Source organism: Poecilia latipinna, unplaced genomic scaffold (assembly GCF_001443285.1).
Source record: "Poecilia latipinna isolate Pla-1442-1.1 unplaced genomic scaffold, P_latipinna-1.0 Scaffold1404, whole genome shotgun sequence".
NCBI classification, from domain to species: domain Eukaryota; kingdom Metazoa; phylum Chordata; class Actinopteri; order Cyprinodontiformes; family Poeciliidae; genus Poecilia; species Poecilia latipinna.
In genome coordinates this window covers 41,221-60,870 of record NW_015114020.1, presented here as the reverse complement: position 1 = coordinate 60,870, position 19,650 = coordinate 41,221, and the positions used below count along the sequence as shown (strand labels likewise).

At 41.6% G+C, this 19,650-nt stretch overlaps 1 protein-coding gene across 2 annotated transcripts in view; it reads left to right on the top strand.

Moving 5' to 3' along the window:
• Positions 1 to 28: 28 nt before the first annotated feature.
• c2cd2l (c2cd2 like) overlaps positions 29 to 19,650 on the top strand; it is a 30,102-nt gene continuing 10,480 nt past the window's right edge. The window contains exons 1-14 of one of the 2 annotated variants that reach the window (XM_015056767.1): positions 29 to 393; positions 667 to 1,126; positions 13,715 to 13,810; positions 14,234 to 14,353; positions 14,536 to 14,646; positions 15,176 to 15,289; positions 15,444 to 15,543; positions 15,655 to 15,787; positions 16,003 to 16,067; positions 17,052 to 17,173; positions 17,375 to 17,546; positions 17,625 to 17,723; positions 18,021 to 18,115; positions 19,265 to 19,478. In XM_015056767.1, the coding sequence (XP_014912253.1) occupies positions 746 to 1,126; positions 13,715 to 13,810; positions 14,234 to 14,353; positions 14,536 to 14,646; positions 15,176 to 15,289; positions 15,444 to 15,543; positions 15,655 to 15,787; positions 16,003 to 16,067; positions 17,052 to 17,173; positions 17,375 to 17,546; positions 17,625 to 17,723; positions 18,021 to 18,115; positions 19,265 to 19,478 (1,822 nt within the window). In that variant the 5' untranslated portion in view covers positions 29 to 393; positions 667 to 745. Of the gene's footprint in view, positions 394 to 666; positions 1,127 to 13,714; positions 13,811 to 14,233; positions 14,354 to 14,535; positions 14,647 to 15,175; positions 15,290 to 15,443; positions 15,544 to 15,654; positions 15,788 to 16,002; positions 16,068 to 17,051; positions 17,174 to 17,374; positions 17,547 to 17,624; positions 17,724 to 17,981; positions 18,116 to 19,264; positions 19,479 to 19,650 lie in introns of both variants that reach the window. The other variant, XM_015056766.1, reaches the window with a different exon arrangement.

The window sequence follows — 19,650 nt, the reverse complement described above, 5'->3', positions numbered from 1 at the left end:
TATATATATATAAATATAAAAGCGCCTGCTTTTATTTTGAAGTTCTTCCCTTTCGCAGCTTGTTTTTGTTCATCCTTTCCTCCTCCACGGCGCCCCCTGGCGGTCACTGCTCTCCTCTGTCGGGTCGTCATAATAAGCTGGTATCAGCGGCAGGGCTGTACATTCAGCGCAGGTTTTAAACGGCTCCCGGGCTGTAATGTCCTGACAGAGAGCAGAAGGTTTGCTTTGGGATCCGTAGAGGACAGCGGGGAGACCGCGGCGGACAGGTCCCTGAAGGGACGGAGATGGGACTCATCTTAGCCGCTGGGTTCGCTCCGTGTCGCCGTGAAGAAAGCTTCATTCGCTTTCGCTTACCTGGAGGCTGCAGCTCGGAGCCTTTAAATTAAACTTCAGGTTGGTGCGAAGCTGCTGTCGATTGGTTGTCTTTCCTCCGTTGATGTGCGCGGCGTAGACCTCTTGTTTAGTCTGCATGAGTCGTTTTTTTTTTATTTGCTGTGGAAGATATACGCAGTTTTCATTACATCGGCTTCTGCAGTGCCTCGGAAACATGCTGGGTGACCCAAAAATAACCACATCAAAGTTGGGGAGGGTGCAGGGGGGTTGCACGTTAAATCCCTCTGTTATAACCTGTAAAATAACGTTGCGTTTGTGTGTTTTCATCTCCAGGCTAAAAGTAAGTCGACCTGCTCTCAGTTCTGATCTTTCCACCTGGACCAGAGGATATGAGAGGCTGCAGGAGACGCTGATGGAGCTCCAGGAGTTGAGCTGGCTCTGTCTGGTGGCTCTCTTCCTCGCCTCCTTGCTCATAGTGCTGGGATGGCTGCTCCAGTACTCGCTCACTGTACTGCGGCTCTGGAAATCCAGGAAGGCAGCCAAGCAAGGCGGCCGAGAGACAGCCTGGCTGCAGCGGCAGCAGCATGTCTTCTCCACGCAGCCCAAACAGATGCAGGCTGGAGGCGTATGGGGCTTTCTGCTGATGAAGCTGCGCTCTGGCAAGGATGGAGCTGCTGCCTCTGAGGCCGGGGTCAAAGGCCTGCTGACCTCCCTGTTCTCCTTCAGGTCCTTCAGGGAGCACTGGCAAAGAACCTGGGTGAAGGCTCTGAACGAGCAAGCGTGTAGGCATGGGGTGAGTTGAGAGCCTAAGCAGGTAAAGGTGTTTTATACACTGATGCACCTGGGATTGCTCGATTAAATAGAGGCGTGAATAGTTAAGTGGGAGTTCATGAGCCCGTGGGAGGGAGGTGTGGGAGATTTTTTTTGTTTGAGTGTTTCTAATCGGTGAGAGGATGGATGGGTAGAGGCTTGCGTAACCGCTCTCAATCAATGCACAAAAGAGTAAAGAGGCGAGACTAGTCAGCGCAGCCACAGCAACACCCACACATAGTAAAAATAGTGCGTGATGGATGTGTGCTATACAGAGAGAAAATCACATCTCACCTTTTTCCAGATGCTTGTGTCAAAACAAGCTGCGTAAGTGAAAGAATCGTGGTGGTCAGTGTTTCGGACAACTGCCAGACTGAAAATTGTTAGGGGCTTATGATGCGCTTCTAAAGGTCCTTTTCCTCGAATAGTTCCTTTGATCTGTGTGAATCAAAAGTCTGGACTTCACAGTCGGGTGTTTCCACTGGGGACTTACAGGGGCAAAGAAAGGCTCCCCCTTTGCCCCTGGGACCCCCCCCCGCCCCCCACAACCCTCCTGTCACTCGCCCCACTTATAAAAAAAAAAAAAATGCTGCAAAGCGAACGTGTGTGGGAGTTTAAAGGGGGTCAGATCAATCCGCTCAGTGAACCTGCAGCCCAAATACGGCGACTCCATCCCCGCCGCTGCCAAATATAAGCAGGTAAACACCGGGCGAGCTGTCAATCAGGCATGATGAGTTCAGCACTCATGTCTAATTTAGGCAGGGATTGCCCTTTTCTTTCTTTCTTTTTTTAGTATTAGCACCTTTGTTCATTTTTGATGGGATTCCAAAGTACACCTTTTCCCAAAGAATTCGTCCCTGTAAGCTTCTCCACATTTTATCACTTTGCACTTTACGTGATAAACAAACACAAAATAGTGCAAACTGCGAAGCGGAAAGAAAAAAAACGCATGAGTTTCAAAATGATTTGCAAATGAAGAATCTAAGAAGTCTGGTATGTAGACTTTTTAGAGCCACTTTTCCTCAAAATTTGGTGGCAAATCTTTTGGCTATTTTTCTACCAGTGCAGACACTGAAGCTTTTCTTCCTTTCAAAATAGCTGCAGCTTAGTTACAAAATCTGCCCAGCTTACCTGAAGCCGCCGAAGAAAGGTCTCCCCTCAGCATGATGCTGCTACCACCATGTTTCACCATTTGGATGTGTTTGTTTTGGGTTATGCGCTGTTGTTTGCTACACATAGCATTTTATTGACTGCTGTGTCTTGTTGCCGCTCTTCCATTAATCCCAGATTTTTGATTGCGTGGAATCGTATTTACAGGTGTCGAAGTAAACGAGGCTGAATACAAATGCACAGAATATTTTTCTGATTATTTTTTGTGTAAAATTTATGAAAACCATTTACTATTGTAGTTCCTCTCGCCATGTTGCTTCGTGCCATCATCAAAAATTGCAGTAACAAAATAATAGTTTGTGGTGGTAAGGAGACAAAAAGGGGAAACGGTGAAAGCGTGCGAACCCTTTTACGGAATAATTTAGCACGATTCGTCTGAGTAAAATGATTTTTCCTAGAAAAAGTCTCATTTCCACTCCACTGCAGAAAGTGATAGTCGTGCCAGTGCCAGCTCGGTTATCTTTCAAGGTCCTAATTAGTTGATCCGTTTTGCCCTTTGAAGCTGTTGGTCACAAGTAACTCAGCCAGCCTCCACTGAGCCTTGGCTGCACTTTGGACACTTTAACGACTGTTTTATCCTTCCAGATGCCAGCCGCACTTTACTGAACCTTCATTCATAAGACGGCCATGCAGTCATAAAATAAACCACCACGCGGCCAACATGTGGTCACTGATAGCACAATCGCCTTTTAGCAAGGCAGTTATAGGGATTGTGCTCAGATTGAGCTGTTTTCACCGTTAACCCTTTAGAAATGGTTAAAAAGAGGAAGACTTTTTTATTTTATTTTTTATTTTTTTGGACTTGGCAGATGGGGTGAGGTAGAGACAAGCTGCCTGGGTCTTGTTTGTCTTTGCGAGAGCCAAAGTGTGCTGAGCTCAGTCATAGCAATAAAATATCTGCTGCGCACTGAGCAATCTGTCTCTAAATGTGTCTGGGTTGTATGCAAATCAGCGGATTGTTGTCGAACCCTTAAGCACCACAAATTTCACCCGTACTTTAGAGAGTAGATTAGAGGACGTGCACTTGGACCCTTTCTAGCCGAGATAATCCTTGCTTCCAGGTATAAAGGTCACATGATGTACAGTTAAAACCAGATATTGCAAAGCTATTTTTTCTGTGGGGCAATAAATCAGACTGAACATTTCTAGTTCTAGATCAGTAGGATTACTTGGAAGTATTTCTAGTTCTTTTGCTGGAACTTTGGCCCGTTCCTCCTGACAGAATTGTGTAACATCTGTGTAGGCCGCCTTCCTCCCGCACACCTTTTTAGCTGTTCTTGCAAATTTTCTTTGAGACTGAGATCAAGGCTTTGTGATGACTACTCGAAATTGTTGACTTCTTTGTTGCTCTTAAGTTACTTTGTAACCAACTTAGTGGTATAATTAGGCTCAATGTCCATTTGAAAGTCCCATTTTTGGCAATTTTTAACTCCTTGGCTGATGTGATGTCCTGCTTTGGTAGATCCACATAAAGTTCTTTCCTTTTAATGTTTTCCACTTTGCGAAGCGCACCAGTTCCTCACCTGACATGATGCTGCCACCACTGTATTGGTGTTCTTAAGCTTTCAAGCGTCCTCCTTTTCAGACCGCAGGACAAGTATCCAAAAACATTTGTGCCCGACTGTTGACTTTTTTGGTTGCTGTTGAAGTGATGACTTCTTTCTTGCTGAGAGGCCTTTTAGCCCAGATAATATAGCATGACTTATAGTCACCAGAAACCGGACGGGAAAAACCTGCTTTAGGATTTCGTCTGTTTGCAAGAAGCAGCCTTATCGCATTCTTTGCTTCTCGTAAACATCCAGCATCCGCCACTCGGCTGACAGGTTCCTGCAGCTGAGGTGAAAGCAGACACGAGAGCGGCGCTCTGCACCAGGGTCCCCGCAAGAGTCACATTCGGCTCTGACTCGCGCTTCACGGCTCTGTTTCTGCGCGAGACAAAACTTGAGCCACCCTGCAGGAACAAAGTCATGATGTGGCTTCAATTCAGCGTCTAAATCCTTTACAGCGCATAGGATTGATGCTGTCAGGAGGGAAACAAATGTTTAAAAATAAACATACTGAAAAGTATGTTTTGATAGAATTTGAATCTATAATAGAAAAAAACCCTAAAACATTATAGATGTATAAGTGCTGCAAATTGCTGTACTCACTGGGACATTAAACTGGTTTAACACCAGAGATTTACTGATGTCAACTCCTGTGCTATTTTTTTTTTTTTTAGAAATTCCTCGGGGAGTTTTTGGCTTTTCTCTCATCATAAAGTGAAAGTACAATTGTCTAAGAAACCTAATCAGATGTGTGAGAGCAGGGTGTGGTGTAAATAACAAAGCTGAGTGTTTGTCTTACTGGAAATGAAAGTCAGGAAAGTTCAGAGGGTAAAATACTGATTAAACAGTGGGCAACCTTTTCAGTTTTTCTTTTAAATGCACAACTCAAAGAGTGTCTTGATTGTGGAAACAAAATCAGAATCACATTTTTTTTTTCTTCCCATTTTGAAATCACAACTCATACAGCTGGAAAAGTACAATGCATGAGCTTCACTTGAAGAACACAAAAATAAATATTCATTATGTTAATCACTGTTTTTGTAGTTTATTAAAATTGAATTTGAGACCAGGCTTTCGGTCCAGAGAAGGGGGAGAGTGGAGGAGTTCAAATATCTCAGGGTCATGTTCACAAAAGTTTTATGCTTGTTTTGTTTGCATGGAGCTTCCACTCATCTCCTGTGCCAGTTTCATTTATGAAAGGCCACATGTGTGTGCGCGCGCGTGTGTTTAAAACATCGCAGGCAGTTTGTGATTTATGAAGCAACTCGGAAAGGAGGTCATCTTTATCAATTTATGTTAAAACCGTTTTGCGAGAAAGGCTGTTGTTAGAAGAAAAACGCTGGTGATGAAGCCATTACTGACCGCATGTTTATGTACACTTTTTCCAATTAATCTTAATTTTTCTTCTATTCAACCATATTGATCCATTGGATTTATGAAAAATGAATGAACGCAACAATCCACGGCTGGCAGCCACAGCATTTTTTGAGCAATAGGGAACACAATACAAATTATTATTTTTTAATGTTTACGTAATGACTCTCGGAAATTGCTATACATTTACTTAAGCTTATAATACTATAATAAACAGCCCATCCCTGCAGTAGATGACAAGAGGCAGACAATGAATCTGATGGACAAGATGGAGAAAAAAAAAGTTATTTATTGGTTTTAAGTTTTTACCACAAGACATGTCAGAAACTGTGTAACGTGACGAGGCTGACAAAATAACCTGACAGAACAACACTGATTTCTGACAAAACATAAAAACTTTTTATGACTCACAGATGTCAACAACACAATACGCTTCGACACTCCGTCTCATCTGAGCCTGTTAAAAAGAGGACACCGACATTATTATCTACGATATATGAAAATGGAGAATAAATGATTGCTTTCGACCCAGTGAGACAAATGTCACAGATATATTTTAACTGCGTTGATCTTAAGGTCAAAATAACTTATTTTAGTTCTCAGACTGCACATAAAACACAAGCTGCTGTATTTCCCTGAGTGAGTGCAGCTGCTCGTTGTAGAAAAAGATGGGACCCCTGATTATTTATACAGAAATGAAATCCTTTTTACTTTTGCAAATAGGCTAAATAACTTTCTAAAAGATCAAGCTTGCTTTGGGTTTATTCATTAATATTTTCCAACGAGGAATCCTCATTCTGTCTCTGTAATGTTGACTCAGAATTGTGCTTCTCATAGCAAAACCTTCCTCAGGGACGACCCGACCTCGACACCCAGAGGCCACAACAATGGGATGAGAGTAATAAAGGCTTCAGAGGGCCTGAGACTCACTTTCAGCAGAGCTTCCTGTGTGTCCTACCAATGCTGCATGGAAGGGTTTCAGACATTGCTGTTTTTCTCTAGTCTGTGGCACCTCTTTTTGAGTGATGGTTTTGTCGTAGCATGTGTTGTTGGTGCTTTCAGTCCTTATGGTCATAAACTCAGGGCTGGATGTTATTTGAGCAGGGAGGGAAGTGGTGGTCCCTCGTGTAGAAGAAAATACATTTACGTCACCCTGGCCTGGCAGATTAGCAGATGGCCGAGCGCATGGTGGACTGTGGACAAACTGGGCGTTCGTCCACATTACTTTACCAAACAGCGTTGTAAAGTGACTGACTCCGTTAGTGCAGTTGAGTTATACATGGTCCTTTGATATTCCTAAAGTCACAAGATTTTAATTCTTTGTCTTCAGATTTATCACCTAGCACGAGTAAAGATTAGATATCAGATTCCAAAAGCTTTAGTTGAAAAAAGAAAGGATGGATTCATTTGTGGATATTCTGTAATTTCCTTCACAGTCTGTGCAGCTACCTATACTTTAAAAACAATGAATTGCAAGAGCCACTATTTCCACCATCCCTAAAGTATTCCAGTGGTATTTTCTTCATTTCTTTGAGATTAAGGAAGAGGCAAGATTTTAATTTTTTTTCCAAAAGTGTGCACACCCTGTTAAAATGCTAGGTTTTTGTAGTGTTAAGATAAATAATCAAATGATACATTGTACAATCCCAATTCCACTGAAGTTGTGACATGCGTAAAGCATAAATAAAACCAGAATCCAATGACTTGCAAATCCTTTTAAACCTATTTTCAATTGAATACTCTACAAAGGCAAGAAATTTAATGTTCAAGGAGAAAACGCTGTGGTGGTTTGCAAATATTCACTATTTTGGAAGTTGATGCCTGCAACACTTTCCAAAAACATGGGGAAAGGGACAACAAAAGGCAGGAAAAATTGAGGAATGTTTTTTTTTTTTTAAATTGTTGGGAACATTCTACAAGTGAACAGGTTGATTGGAAAAAGGTGAGTGTCATGATTGGGTATGAACGGAAGTCGTTCACTAGACACAGTCTAGATTCCTACCAAAGAGAATTGAATCGGTTCATTGTGGTCATTGTGGTCAGCTTCAGGGTGTTCACACTTGTGCAACTGAGCTATTGCACATCAATAAGATATTTTCTCTTTGTTTGAGTTTTACAGAGTTAATATCAGACTTAATGTGAAAATGCTTTGAAGTTATTTATCCTGGTCTCATTTTTTGCATCCTACCTGACATTTTAATAGGAGTGGGTTATACTTTTGAGAGCCACTGTACAAATCCGCCCGGTATAATTTTACTGAGGTAAACATCACTCCTGTCCTCCTGTTATCCTCCTGCACCTTCAAGACATCAGAGTGTCTGCTGTTTGACTCAGTTCTTTATCCATCTGCATGCTGAAGTATTTCCTGTGCAAGCTGTTGTTATATTCATGACTTCGGAGATGCGACAATTTGACTGGGTTACTTTGCACAGACGGCTTGACAGACTGGCCACCCTCGACACGCAGAATATAAAGCAGCTGACACAAGATGTGGAGCAGTCATCACGGGGTGATGCTTGAAAGGAAGCTCCCTGTTCTCTCACAATCTGCAATTATAAGGAGCCTTGTGATTAGCTTCATGATGCAGTTAATTTCAATGGCTGCCAGTTGCTGGAAGATTAATGCCCTGTGATTATGCTCAAGCACTGTAGATTCCTTCCTAACGACGGGGGACATTAGGCACTCAGAGCTCATTTAATATGAAAGTGCAGGAAACAACCCGTTTTATCCTTCAGTCACAGCTGTGGGCGAGATTAATCTTCAGCAGCCGGATTTACTTTAATAGCCAACTTTTACTAAAATTGTCAGTTCCCTGAGGTTGATTGAACAAAACTGGTTTGAGTACAAAAAGATAACGCATGGTTTTAATTTGACTTGAACCTTTTGCGTGACACGCCAAAGCACCGTCGTAATCGTGATACCAACATGTGGAAAAGGACAGTTTGGATGTAATGCGTACAAGGCTAATGTTACTCAAGTATCGTACATTCACCAGTACTAAGTTTGTACTATGATTTAGTGACTGTATCGATAAACCCTCATTCACTACTGATGGACATTGTGATGGTGGGAACAAAAGAGAACAATGATAAAAATGTGGGCAAATAACAGCTGATTGTCATCGCAGTTAAAAAAAACAACCAATTGTATCATTTGATAAATTTGACTGCCTTAATGTTATGTTTATTCAATTTCTTGTCATTTACAATCCATTACAGTTCAATTTACCAATTGTTACAAGAAGTTGCATTGAAGAGTAATGACTTAATTTGAAGAATGAATTACTCAAAGTATAGGTCATACCACCATGCCGCGGGAGCAACTTGGAGCATTTGACTGACCTGTTTACAGGTTATATGACCCCAGGGCAGAGACTGACTGTGGAAAGAGCTGTTTTTAGTCATAAATATCTGAAGAACTTACAAGAGGAATCATATAGAGCAGGACATGGATGGGATGGGAAATGACAAAGGAACTAGATAAGCTGGTCAGCTGAGGTGGAAAGGCTAATGGCAGAATGAAAGAGAAACTGGGGGACGGAGACTAGTTACGAGAAAAGGAGCTGAAATAAGACTCAGAAAGAGCTACAAACCAAAAGGCAGGGAATAAATGATACTACTACAAACAAAGAATTTACTTATGAGGAAAAATCAAAATGGCAAAAATAAACAACTGATAGTAGCAAGTCCTCTTCTAACAATAATATACCCAGAAGTAATTATAAAGGAGCACAAAACAAAAACACAACATCAACATAGCTAATTTGATTGAATCTTCATCGATACTGACAGAGCATCAGCATTGCATAGCATGAGATTAAACCAAGTGACGGTTAGTTCATTGACATTATGGTGTCACAGTGGTTTTGTTTTAGCAGTAGCACAGATGTGTGCTGTATAAACCGTGTCTCTAGGCTGTCGGGCTCATGCCACATCATATTTTTACATATCCAAATAATCTGTGGCAGACTGTCCTGGTTAAAGATCCTATGAGGTATGTCACAGGATCACATGAAAAATAAAAAGCATGCTGGTGCATCTTTGTACAACGTAGAAGTGCAAAGTAAATACATATTTGTGCAGTATTAACTGCCACTGAGTCATCACTTGTCTGTGTAGTTAAAGCTCATTAAAACTTGACTGGTCAGTAGATTAAATGAATCCCTGAGTATTTTAACGTCAGTCTAACCTGTTCGTATGCTCATGTTTATAGTGCACAGAAAGACAGACACGATAACTTCTCAGATTTTGTTGCTGTAGATTTAGACAGAGTAGCTCTTTGCTCTGTAGTTTTCCAATTATACTTTGGACTATAATTTAAAAACAAATGGTATCCTGGGCCTGTCAATGAATAAAAGTTTCAAGAAATTTGATGCATCTAATCTGGAGAATCCAGAACTCGGTACAAAAACTTTCGTCGAGCCATCAGAGTGAGGCGTATCAACATTTATGCTCGAGGAAGTAAGTGTACAAAAAATATCAAACACTCAAAGTCAAAACTCATGAGTCAGATTTAAGTCCAACCATCGGAATGAGACAAGTTTATCAACATTTATGCTTGAGGAAGTAAGTGTGCAAAAATATTTAAATTCACTACATGTATATTAAAGCTGTTCAACTAAAGCTCTTGTTTACCAAGGCAAACATGTTTGTTTCAATGTTGCAGTTTGCATTACAACTACGGCGCATCATGAAAGCCATGTTCCTTAAATATGTCTTTTTCTTTTAGTGTGTCTTTGTCCAAATGTCCAGATTAGTGTCATTGAACCCGTGGGGTTGTTTTTTATTCGTCATGTGCGGTTATAAACCTTATCAATTTAAACGTGATGAGAACGTCCCCAGCAGGAGCGGCGCATGTGCCTGCACTCCTATGCAAACAGTTTTTACTTGTTATAGTCTTGGCCTCGGATTTGCAAAGTAAACAAAGCACACAAAAGGAATCATCCAAAAGGGTCATCAGAAGCCAGAGGGCCGGGGTATTTCTCGCTGACCCACATGCTTTACAGAACCAGCTGGACCCAGAGGGAGTGATGCTGACAAACCTGAAATGACACCATGGATGTCCTCAGGAGGCTGTCTGCACTCTTGTCCTTCTCATGGACAAGCAAAAATTCAATTCTGTGATTAAACAGAAACGTTTTGTATAGTACTTCTCACAAAACAAAAAATCACAATCAATCACAATCAAAAGCTAAAAAATAAAGGTTTTGCTTCTTGCTACTCCAAAATACACTCTGTAAAAAATTAAGGGCCCACTGCTCTGAACCCCATTGAAAATCTCCTGGTTATTCCGCCAAATATTGATTTCTGAACTGAGTAAAAACATTAGTATTGTTGTTTCTAAGTGAATATGAACTCTGCATCTGAAAGCGCTGCGTCTTTTTCGTTATTGTGACAATTTCTCATTTTCTGCAAATGAATACCAAATTTTTACTTTGACTTTCAGAGACATGTTGTCAGTAGTTCATAGAAAATAAAAGAACAATGCTCATTTTACTCAAACATTTACCTATAAAGAGTGAAATTAGAAAAACTGGTCATTTTAAGTGCTCTCTTAATTTTTTCCTGAGCTGTGTAAATTAGCATATATATATAGCATATAAATGCATAAATTATAAATATTTTCAATACAGAAATTCTTAATAGAAATTTTCAAGATCCCATTCCTCAGTCTTTCAGTATGTTTCTCACTTTTATTCCGTCGTTAGAATAAAATTAGTTTTAAATTCAAAATCACCTTCAAAAACAGTCTGCTGCGTTGCTGCTGCGTTGCTGCTGCGTTGCTGCTGCGTTGCTGCTGCGCTGCTGCTGCGTTGCTGCTGCGTTGCTGCTTGTCAATAGTTGCACTGTTGCATCTCCAGTTGTAGGGGAAACATTTTACTACAACATCCTCTGGACTTACGCAGTCAGAGTTCCCCAGCTAACCTTGAGTTCAGTTTTTATCAGCCCTTCTGAAAGTTTATATGTCATTGAACCAGTGGTACACATAGCACTCTGGCACGTCTATTAATAAACATGACTCGAATGCATAAAATGGAGACAAACACAGTGTTATACGCTTCTACTGCTAAGAGTTAGCATTGCAACAATTAAGAAATCCCACTGGAATCACACCTAATGAATATTATTATCATTAGCAGTAAGTGAACAATTAAGTTTTTCAAATATGTTTTAGAGACACTGCTGGAGCTGCATGGATTCTAGAATGCTCTCATCGATAATGTTCAAAAATACTTTGTTGATCCAAAAGAGAAATGGTATTCGTGTCCATATCCTAGTTTTTTAGAAGTAACATATGTATGAATACTTCCTGACTCCTTTTTACAGATTGTGGATGATTGTTTTTCTGAATGAGCCTTGTAAAGCACTGGCAACCTCTCCGGGGTAGACTTCCTGTTGGCCTAATGAGAGCAGATATAAAAAGAAGTGCATATGTAGACAGTAGACAGATACATTGATGGGTTAATGAAGCCGTAGGAGTAGAAAGTTCAGCCCAGATAATTAGCAGACAATGAGATGAGCTCTGATAGAACACACAGAGAATGCAATTCTGGTGACCCAACTTTCCCTCTGGCCGTATTGTAATGTGATCCATGTTGGCAGCGTGGCTCTTGTGTTTCCTGAAGACATTTACAAGAATAGAAACTTGTCCCTGCTTTTTATCAATTGGTTACTGTGTCTGACACTCCAAAGAGCCACAAATCTGAGCTGGAAACGCTGATTCTGATTTGTGTTGTATTTCTGCTGTGTTTGTTTTTCTGGTGATTCAGTGGCTCGGGCTCCGTGAAGCTTCCCAGACTCCCTCACTCTCGCCTTCTTGTCTTTTCCTGCATCGTTGCTGACGATGCTTTCACCTGTCATTTCTCTTTTGTTCCGATTGTATTTTTACGATTCACCAATCTCTTATTCGACAGCAGCCACATAAACCTAACAATCTGTAGTCCATCACATATTTTCTGCAGTTTTGGATATTCAAAATGATTGGACATCTGTGCAGGTTTTCTCGCCAGCCAACTGAAGTAAACACAGTCAGTTGTACAGACCAGTCATGTGACTGCAGTGCTAGTCTACTTGAACCTATGTAAGCTTGCAGTGTTGCATTTGGCCTCCTGCCTGTCCGCCTGCAACACTGACACACACACACACGCACGCACGCACGCGCACACACACACACACACACATACACACACACATTGTAAACTTTATTGTATCCCCCTCCGCTCTTCTGCCCCGCCTCTACTGTTGTGTTTGAGATAGATTGGACTCGGACCCAGCGGAACATATGCTCTGACAATAGGAGATTTGTTTTACCACACTTGTATCATCTGTGCCAGTTAAAACCGTCCAATCGAACCAATGTTTTGGTCCATACGGACCGCTGGTGTTTCCATGATTTCCTTGGACTTCTTCTCAGTAATGAGACACCAGTTTGTGTTGTACGGGTTATCCTCCGAGCCAGACTCTCAGGCAGGAAATGTAGCTTTGCTGTTTGCATGACTAAGCACTGACTGATGCAGTTTTTGTAATGGATGTTGCCGGAACAACTGACTCGCAGGATTGGCTGAGCAGCTCCAATCAGTAGACGTTTATTAGGGGCCAGTTTGTATAGATTTCTATCAATTTCTGCTTACTACCAGAAAAATATGTTTTATTCATAGTTTTTTCTTTCTTTTTTTTTTGCAAGTATGCATAGATCCAGATTACCATTAGTCCACTTATCCAGAAAGCTACCTTTGCTTTTATCCAGGTAAGCGCAGGCATTCAAATGCAGAAGACAGGTTTCTCCAATGTCTTAAAAATTATTATCTTAGTAGCATTTTGCAAAGGAACACTTTTGAGAACATTTAACTTTGCTTTGGAAGCATTTTTAGTGCTTTGGAAGTGGCTGTGGGTGATTTACTACTGGGGAAAGATTCTACTGTTCTTGTCTTTGTCTTGATGAACTTTTTTTTATCTTAGCATATGTTTTTAGAACATATGCTAAGATATGTTCTATCTTAGCATATATTAGCATATGCTAATATGCTAGATGGATAGATATGTTCTATCTTAGCATATGTTAGCATATGGATCAATGCTTGATTGGATCAATGATTGATCCAATCAATTGGATCAAGCATTGATTGATCCAATCAATGCTTGATTGGATAAAGCATTGATTAATCTAATCAATGCTTGATTGGATAAAGCATTGATTGATCCAATCAATGCTTGATTGGATAAAGCATTGATTGATCCAATCAATGCTTGGATCAGGAAGAAGCATTGATTGCACGGTTTCTGCTTTAGACACCACAACTGGAACCAAATATGCTTTAAATTCAAATGTCTGACCTGATAAACGAGAAATACGAGAAGTGTATTTTACTGTTAGTGAAAGGCAAAACACAGCAGAATCTTTCCTGCCATATGCCATGTGTGTGTGTCCTATTTTTCCTATTGTGTACTTATTACAATTTTCTCCTTCTCTTCCTCCGCCAGAGTTCCCTCCAGATAACTTTTGACAGCAGTCTCCAGCTAACCGCTGGCTCTGCAATAGATAGCGTGACCTGCACTGACCAGTCAGCGAACAAAATGGTAAGAAATACATTTAGTCTTCTTCTTTTCCGTATTAGTAACAAAAACTGAAATGTATTTTATTTACATTTTAGGTGGTACACCTCTACCACATGAAATCCCAGTTAAACACATTAAAGTTGAACTGGGTAATTCATCATGCATCCAGTTAATAAAGACCAACTCATTTCTTAAACGTTTTACGGGACAAATATATCTCCAAATGACTTTTTTTGTTGTTGTTGTTATCACCTCAGTTCTTGTGTGAATGCGTTTGACAGTGATAAAATCGATTCATCTGTGTGATAACGAGGCGGAGTTTCTCTTTCTGACAGTGAAACCTGTCTTATCTCCCCTGTCCCGTCATGTCGGACGCCACGTTTTGCAGAGACAAACCCAAGATAGGTTTTCTGTGACGCGTCTCGTCCTGTCTTCCTTCTGTAGGTGTTACGCTGTAAATGCTGGGTAGACACGCTGACGTTTCCTGTGACTGTGACCCAGCAGTCACCCGCTGCTGTTTCCATGGATACGTATCAGATCACTACTGCACCGATGATGGCTAAGGTACGAAAGCCGTTTAAGCTAAAAAAAAAAATGGCAGAAAATTATTGAAATGTTTTAGTCAAAATTGCTACTACAGACACATGGGTTGGAATGCACAGACTTTGTTATTGTTATTATTCTTGCTTTTGTCTTGCTTTTTGTCCCTCCATCGGATGGGTTACCTGACTGTCCGTCTCCGACAGGTGGACGTGTCCCTGGAGGAAGTGGAGGACGAGGGCTTGCTGATATCTTGGACTTTTTCCAAGCAGCCGTCATTTTCTCTCACCGTGTCTCCTTGCAAACTGCAGAGACAGGTAAGAACATTCGATAACTGACACCAAGCACATCTGATATACCTGCAGCCAGCGAAGGTCTCATTTCTAACACAGCTCCGTCTCTTCCAACCAAAAGTGTGCATGCATTCAAATAAAAAAAAATAAAAATCAAGCGTACACCATGCAAATGTTTGTCTTGTTTTTTGTGCTCTCAGATTCTTTTAATAAATCTGGAGCAGCCTATTAGGAATTTGCATGTGAGTCACTTTTTAGCCCATTTAACTCATCGTGAGTCATGGAGGAAATGTCGCTCTGGAATGTTGCAGCATGAGCATGCATGCCCCCACTCATTTGTGGCAAGCAAATATTTATCATCGCTAATTAATTTCACAAATGACGACAGTCAGAATTAGAAAACAGGGATGTAGGACAAACCGCGAATGGCGAAGAATTTAGAATATGATTAGAAATGACAGGAAACGAACATTAAAGCAATTGGTTCTGTTTAACTCCGCGATGCTGAGCATCGTTAGAGGAGGACTGAATGTCGCTGTTTCTACTTTCTCAGCGCTCGGAGGCCACAGCAGACCTGGACATGATCAAAGGAATGGTTGAAGACACGCTGTTCAGCGCCCACCCGGCCATGGTCCTCAACCTCAAGGCCTCCATGTCTCCTAGCGTGGTGAGAGAAGCGCTCTGCTTGTCACTCAGAGGACAAATTAATTATCATCTATTTTTTGACGCGAACGAATGCCAGTGGCTGAATTCTGCTGATAGATTATGGGTTTAAGTAGATTAAAACTCCGTTCTGCACTGTCATCCCTGCGCACTCCCAGTCCCCAATGGACCGTCTCTCAGTGGGAGCCAGCTCCACATCCCATGGGTTCTTAGTGAGGCGGCTCCTTCTCCAGCAGCTCAGGGTGACCTTAAGTAAAGGTCAGATATTCTCTCCCTGCATCAGATCGTTTCCGCTTATTTTATTTTTTTTATTATTATTCTGCTGAGAGTCGAGTTCTCACGTTCTTGCCGTGTTGTCCGAACACACAGGCCTGTGGTCCAGATCAGGGGAGCTGTGCTGCGTCCTGAGTCTGGACCAGCCGTCGGCAGAGAGGAGGACCTGCTTCCTGCCTGTGCCGAGGAACCCCGACGCTGCCCTGGAGTGGCGCGAAGAAATGACTCTGTAAGCTTCCACGTGTTCTTCATGGTTCTGCAAGATAAACCTTTTATTTCATGTAAAATAAGACATAAGAGTCACAAGCTGACAGCAAATTAAATCAATGTAAAAGACTCTCACAAAGTAAAGTGTTTGACAGTGTTTTACATTTTGACTCTTCCACATGTGTTCTCCTTTGGGTTCTGAGAAGTTTTTTTTTTGTGTGTGTGTGTGCGTTTAAGGGAGCTTGGCCCGGAAACCAAAGAGCTCAGGTTCAGGCTTTTGGAGCGGAGCGGCACAAGAGAGCGTAAGGAAAATCTCAATAGCAGTTTGTTGCTGGCAGCAGTCCACAAACCTGATCAGCAACGTCGTTTAGACTGTTCAAGCAAAATCATCCGTGTCTGAAACTGCACAGCTGGCAGACTCGCCGCAATAGATTATTTCTAGGAAATGTTCACTACTTAGTACCTCGGAAAAGTATTTGTACCTCTTGAACTTTTTCAGCGTTTTTGCCTTGTTGCAACTAAAAATGCCGGTTTATTTTACTGAGAAATATTTGATAGACCAACACAACGTAGAACGACATAAATTGTTTTGACAATTTTTACAAATTAAAATTGGAAAGGGGAGACTTGCTTTTGTATTCAACCTCCTTTACTCTGCTGCTCCAGAATAAAAATGTTGTGCTTTTGTAAGTTAATTATTGAATCCAGCTGTTCTGTGAAGGCCTCAGAGGTTTCTTAGAGAAAATTAATGAACAAGCAGCACAATATAAACCATGTAACCCTGGAGACACGTTAGAATATTCTCTGTTCAGTTACAAAATGTAACTTTTTTCCAATATGCAGAACACCGTGTGTGATGGGAAGCTATCACTACCCGTTTCCCTGAGTACATTCTCCACATCCTGAAACACGGTGGTGGAAGTGTCATCCTGTGGGATGCGTTTTTGATGTTTAGGGAAGCTCTCCATCTAATCTGAATGTGCGTGAGTTGTTTTATAAAGAAGAATGGGGAAAAATCTTAAGAGTCCAAGATGATAAAAATGTGCAGCTTCAGTTTAAAATAGAAAAAAAATAAAAATGAAACACTTCCACTTTACAACCATATGACATTTGTGTTGGTTTATTACAGAAAGTTCTAACAAATTGCTCTATTTGAGGGTAGAGAGACAAAACTTTGAAAAGTCTCTCAGCTACAGAAAAGGATAACATTTTGTACGTGTTGTAAAAATTAGAAAAGCGTATCGGTGAGACTCGTAGTGATGTTTCTCTATGCTCAACCCTGACAGAGTTTCTTCCTGGTCACGCCGCCATCGCCATAAACCTGCAGTCTAAAACCCCGACTGGGCAACATGTTCTGTGTCTCAGCTCCGGCCCTGGCTCAGCACCAGACGCCACCATCAGCACAGAGGTGAGAACAAGATGCCTCTACAGTTATTTTAAAACTTTTATGAAGTTACTTTCATCCATTAGAAGCTTTTTTTTTAATTTGTCACAAATTCAATTTTAGCATTTTCCCAATTATGGAGTCTTTGTTTTTTTTAAAGTTACCATGTTTTATTTTTTTTTATGTTGAATGTTACATCTTTACCTAATGCTTGTACTTTTCTAGCTGCTGTACGTAGAAACCGTTGACCCTCGCAGTTCCCCGAACGCTTTCCCTATTCGCTCCTCGTTGACCCCTACAAAGAAGGTCGACGTGGATCGAACAGTCACGCCAGATGGCACCATAGTCACTACCGTCACCACCGTGCAGTCGCGAATGAAGCTCGATCGCAGCCCAGGTTTGTCTAGAGAGCCCAGAACTTTATGGCGCCCAGCTGCTGTAAAATTAGTAACTGTACAGCCATTTTGCCTTTCAGGTGATTCCCCGCTGCGTTCACCATCCAAAGTCGAGGTGAGCGAAAAGAAGGCGGCCGTGTTGGTGGACGAAAGAGGCAGCAGCAGTCCCAACCCGAGCAGTGAGTCGCACACTGAAAACCAGACATTGTTTTGCAAAACAGATGCAAAGTAGGATAAGCTGCAAGCAGGGATGTAACACGAGTGAAGAGTAATGCTCTTCTTTTACACTTTATGCGCTCTGTCTGGACGCTTCTCTTCAAAAACCTCATGTAGCTCTTTTGTAGCACTCGCGTCCCAAATGTCATGCTTAGACACAAACGTCGTTTCCGGTTTATTAGTGCAGCGCTGACGTAGATGTGTGTGTTTGTGTTGCTCAGAGAGCAGTCGCCTGTCTAATGGCCTGGATCCTGTTGCAGAGACGGCCATTCGGCAGCTGACAGAGTCTGCATCCAAATCGGCCCGGAAGACTCCAACAAAGAGGAGCACGCTGATCATCTCTGGCGTGTCAAAGGTCAGAGAGCGGTCACAGTGTCCTAAGGAATGCGACTCAACATCAGAGTCGTTTTTTCTGTCTTCTGCTTACTCTTAGTAAAGTGAAAATATTGATATTTCAAACTTTGGACCTATTATGAAGAAAATATGACATTGAGCCTGACGATGTGTGCGATCTATATTTAGTCTTCAATTACGTCCCCTCCACTGTACCAGATAATAGTAGGATGAAAATCTTCTGACCTGATTTTTGCATGGAAATCAGTAGAAAGTGTCAGTGTGTTTAAATGAAAGATTCCACATATTGTTAGAGTGTAGACACAGATTTCTGATAATATACAGAAACATATTCAGAAAAAGTGCAAAAATATTGATACCTGTTGTCAGTCTGGTCTGAACATTACTTGCTTCATACAAAGGGTCTGGACTCTTGTAAATTGAGAAACGATTGCTTCCTGGCGACATTGTGGATTGTGTCGAAGTTTTCAATTTTACCCAATCGCTGACATTTGGCTGTCTCGTTTGTAATGCACCAGTGCGGTGCCATGAAGCTTACTGGAAATTGCCTGCACTGTAAACAACAGTCCTCCACTGCGAAGAAACAAATACCGAGCCCAACGAGGCGGCTGCTGCTGTTGATTTAATATTTAGAAATGTGGCCAACACAGACTGAACGACATTGTTTACTTGCTCCGCTACCGCTGCTAAAGCTACAGGCAAACTACAATTCTAAAACAGCGTAGAAACCCAGTTAAAATCCAATGTGAGAAATTGAGCTCAATGGAAGAAATCACACGCGGAGTACTGAAGGGAAATGAGAATCAAAGGGAACTGCGTAGGAAAGCAACGGATGGTACAATCACATCAGTTTATTTAATCATAATTATACTTACCTCTTCTGAAGAGGAGCATCCCCACAATATGATCATCTGGCCCAAAATTTCATACTTTTTGAGAAGATGACTAGTTATTGATTCTTCCACCTGATGTGTGATCCTCTGCAGCTCCTCCAAAGTTACCATAGGCTTCGATCTTGGTGTCCAGCTCTATCTTAATAGGCTTACAAATACATTTGCAATCGCTGTAATAGAAAAACCAACAGCTCTGTCCAGTGTCACCAACCTCTTTCTCTGACAATCAGTGATGAACATCTCCATGTTTCTGTCAGGTTCCTCTCGCCGAGGACAACTGTGCACTATCAACGGGCTACGCGGCCGCCATGGACGCGGCCATGCACGGCAACCACTTCAGGTCGGGGCACCACCAGGACCCGGATGAAACCACTCCCTCTGACGTGTCGGAGCGCCCCTCTGTGGACGACGTGGAGTCTGACACCGGGTCCGCCGGCGCCTTGGAGACGCGCAGCTTGAAGGACCATAAAGGTAACGTCAGAGGAAGAGGTACTAAAATGTTCAATTTGCAATATGAGAGCTTACCTGTTCTAATTTGCTTTAAAATATGATTTATATATAGATTACATCTTTTTAAATTATTTTTTACAATTTTGTATACAATGTAAGTACATATTGTATTCTTACGTAACCTTAAAGTTGG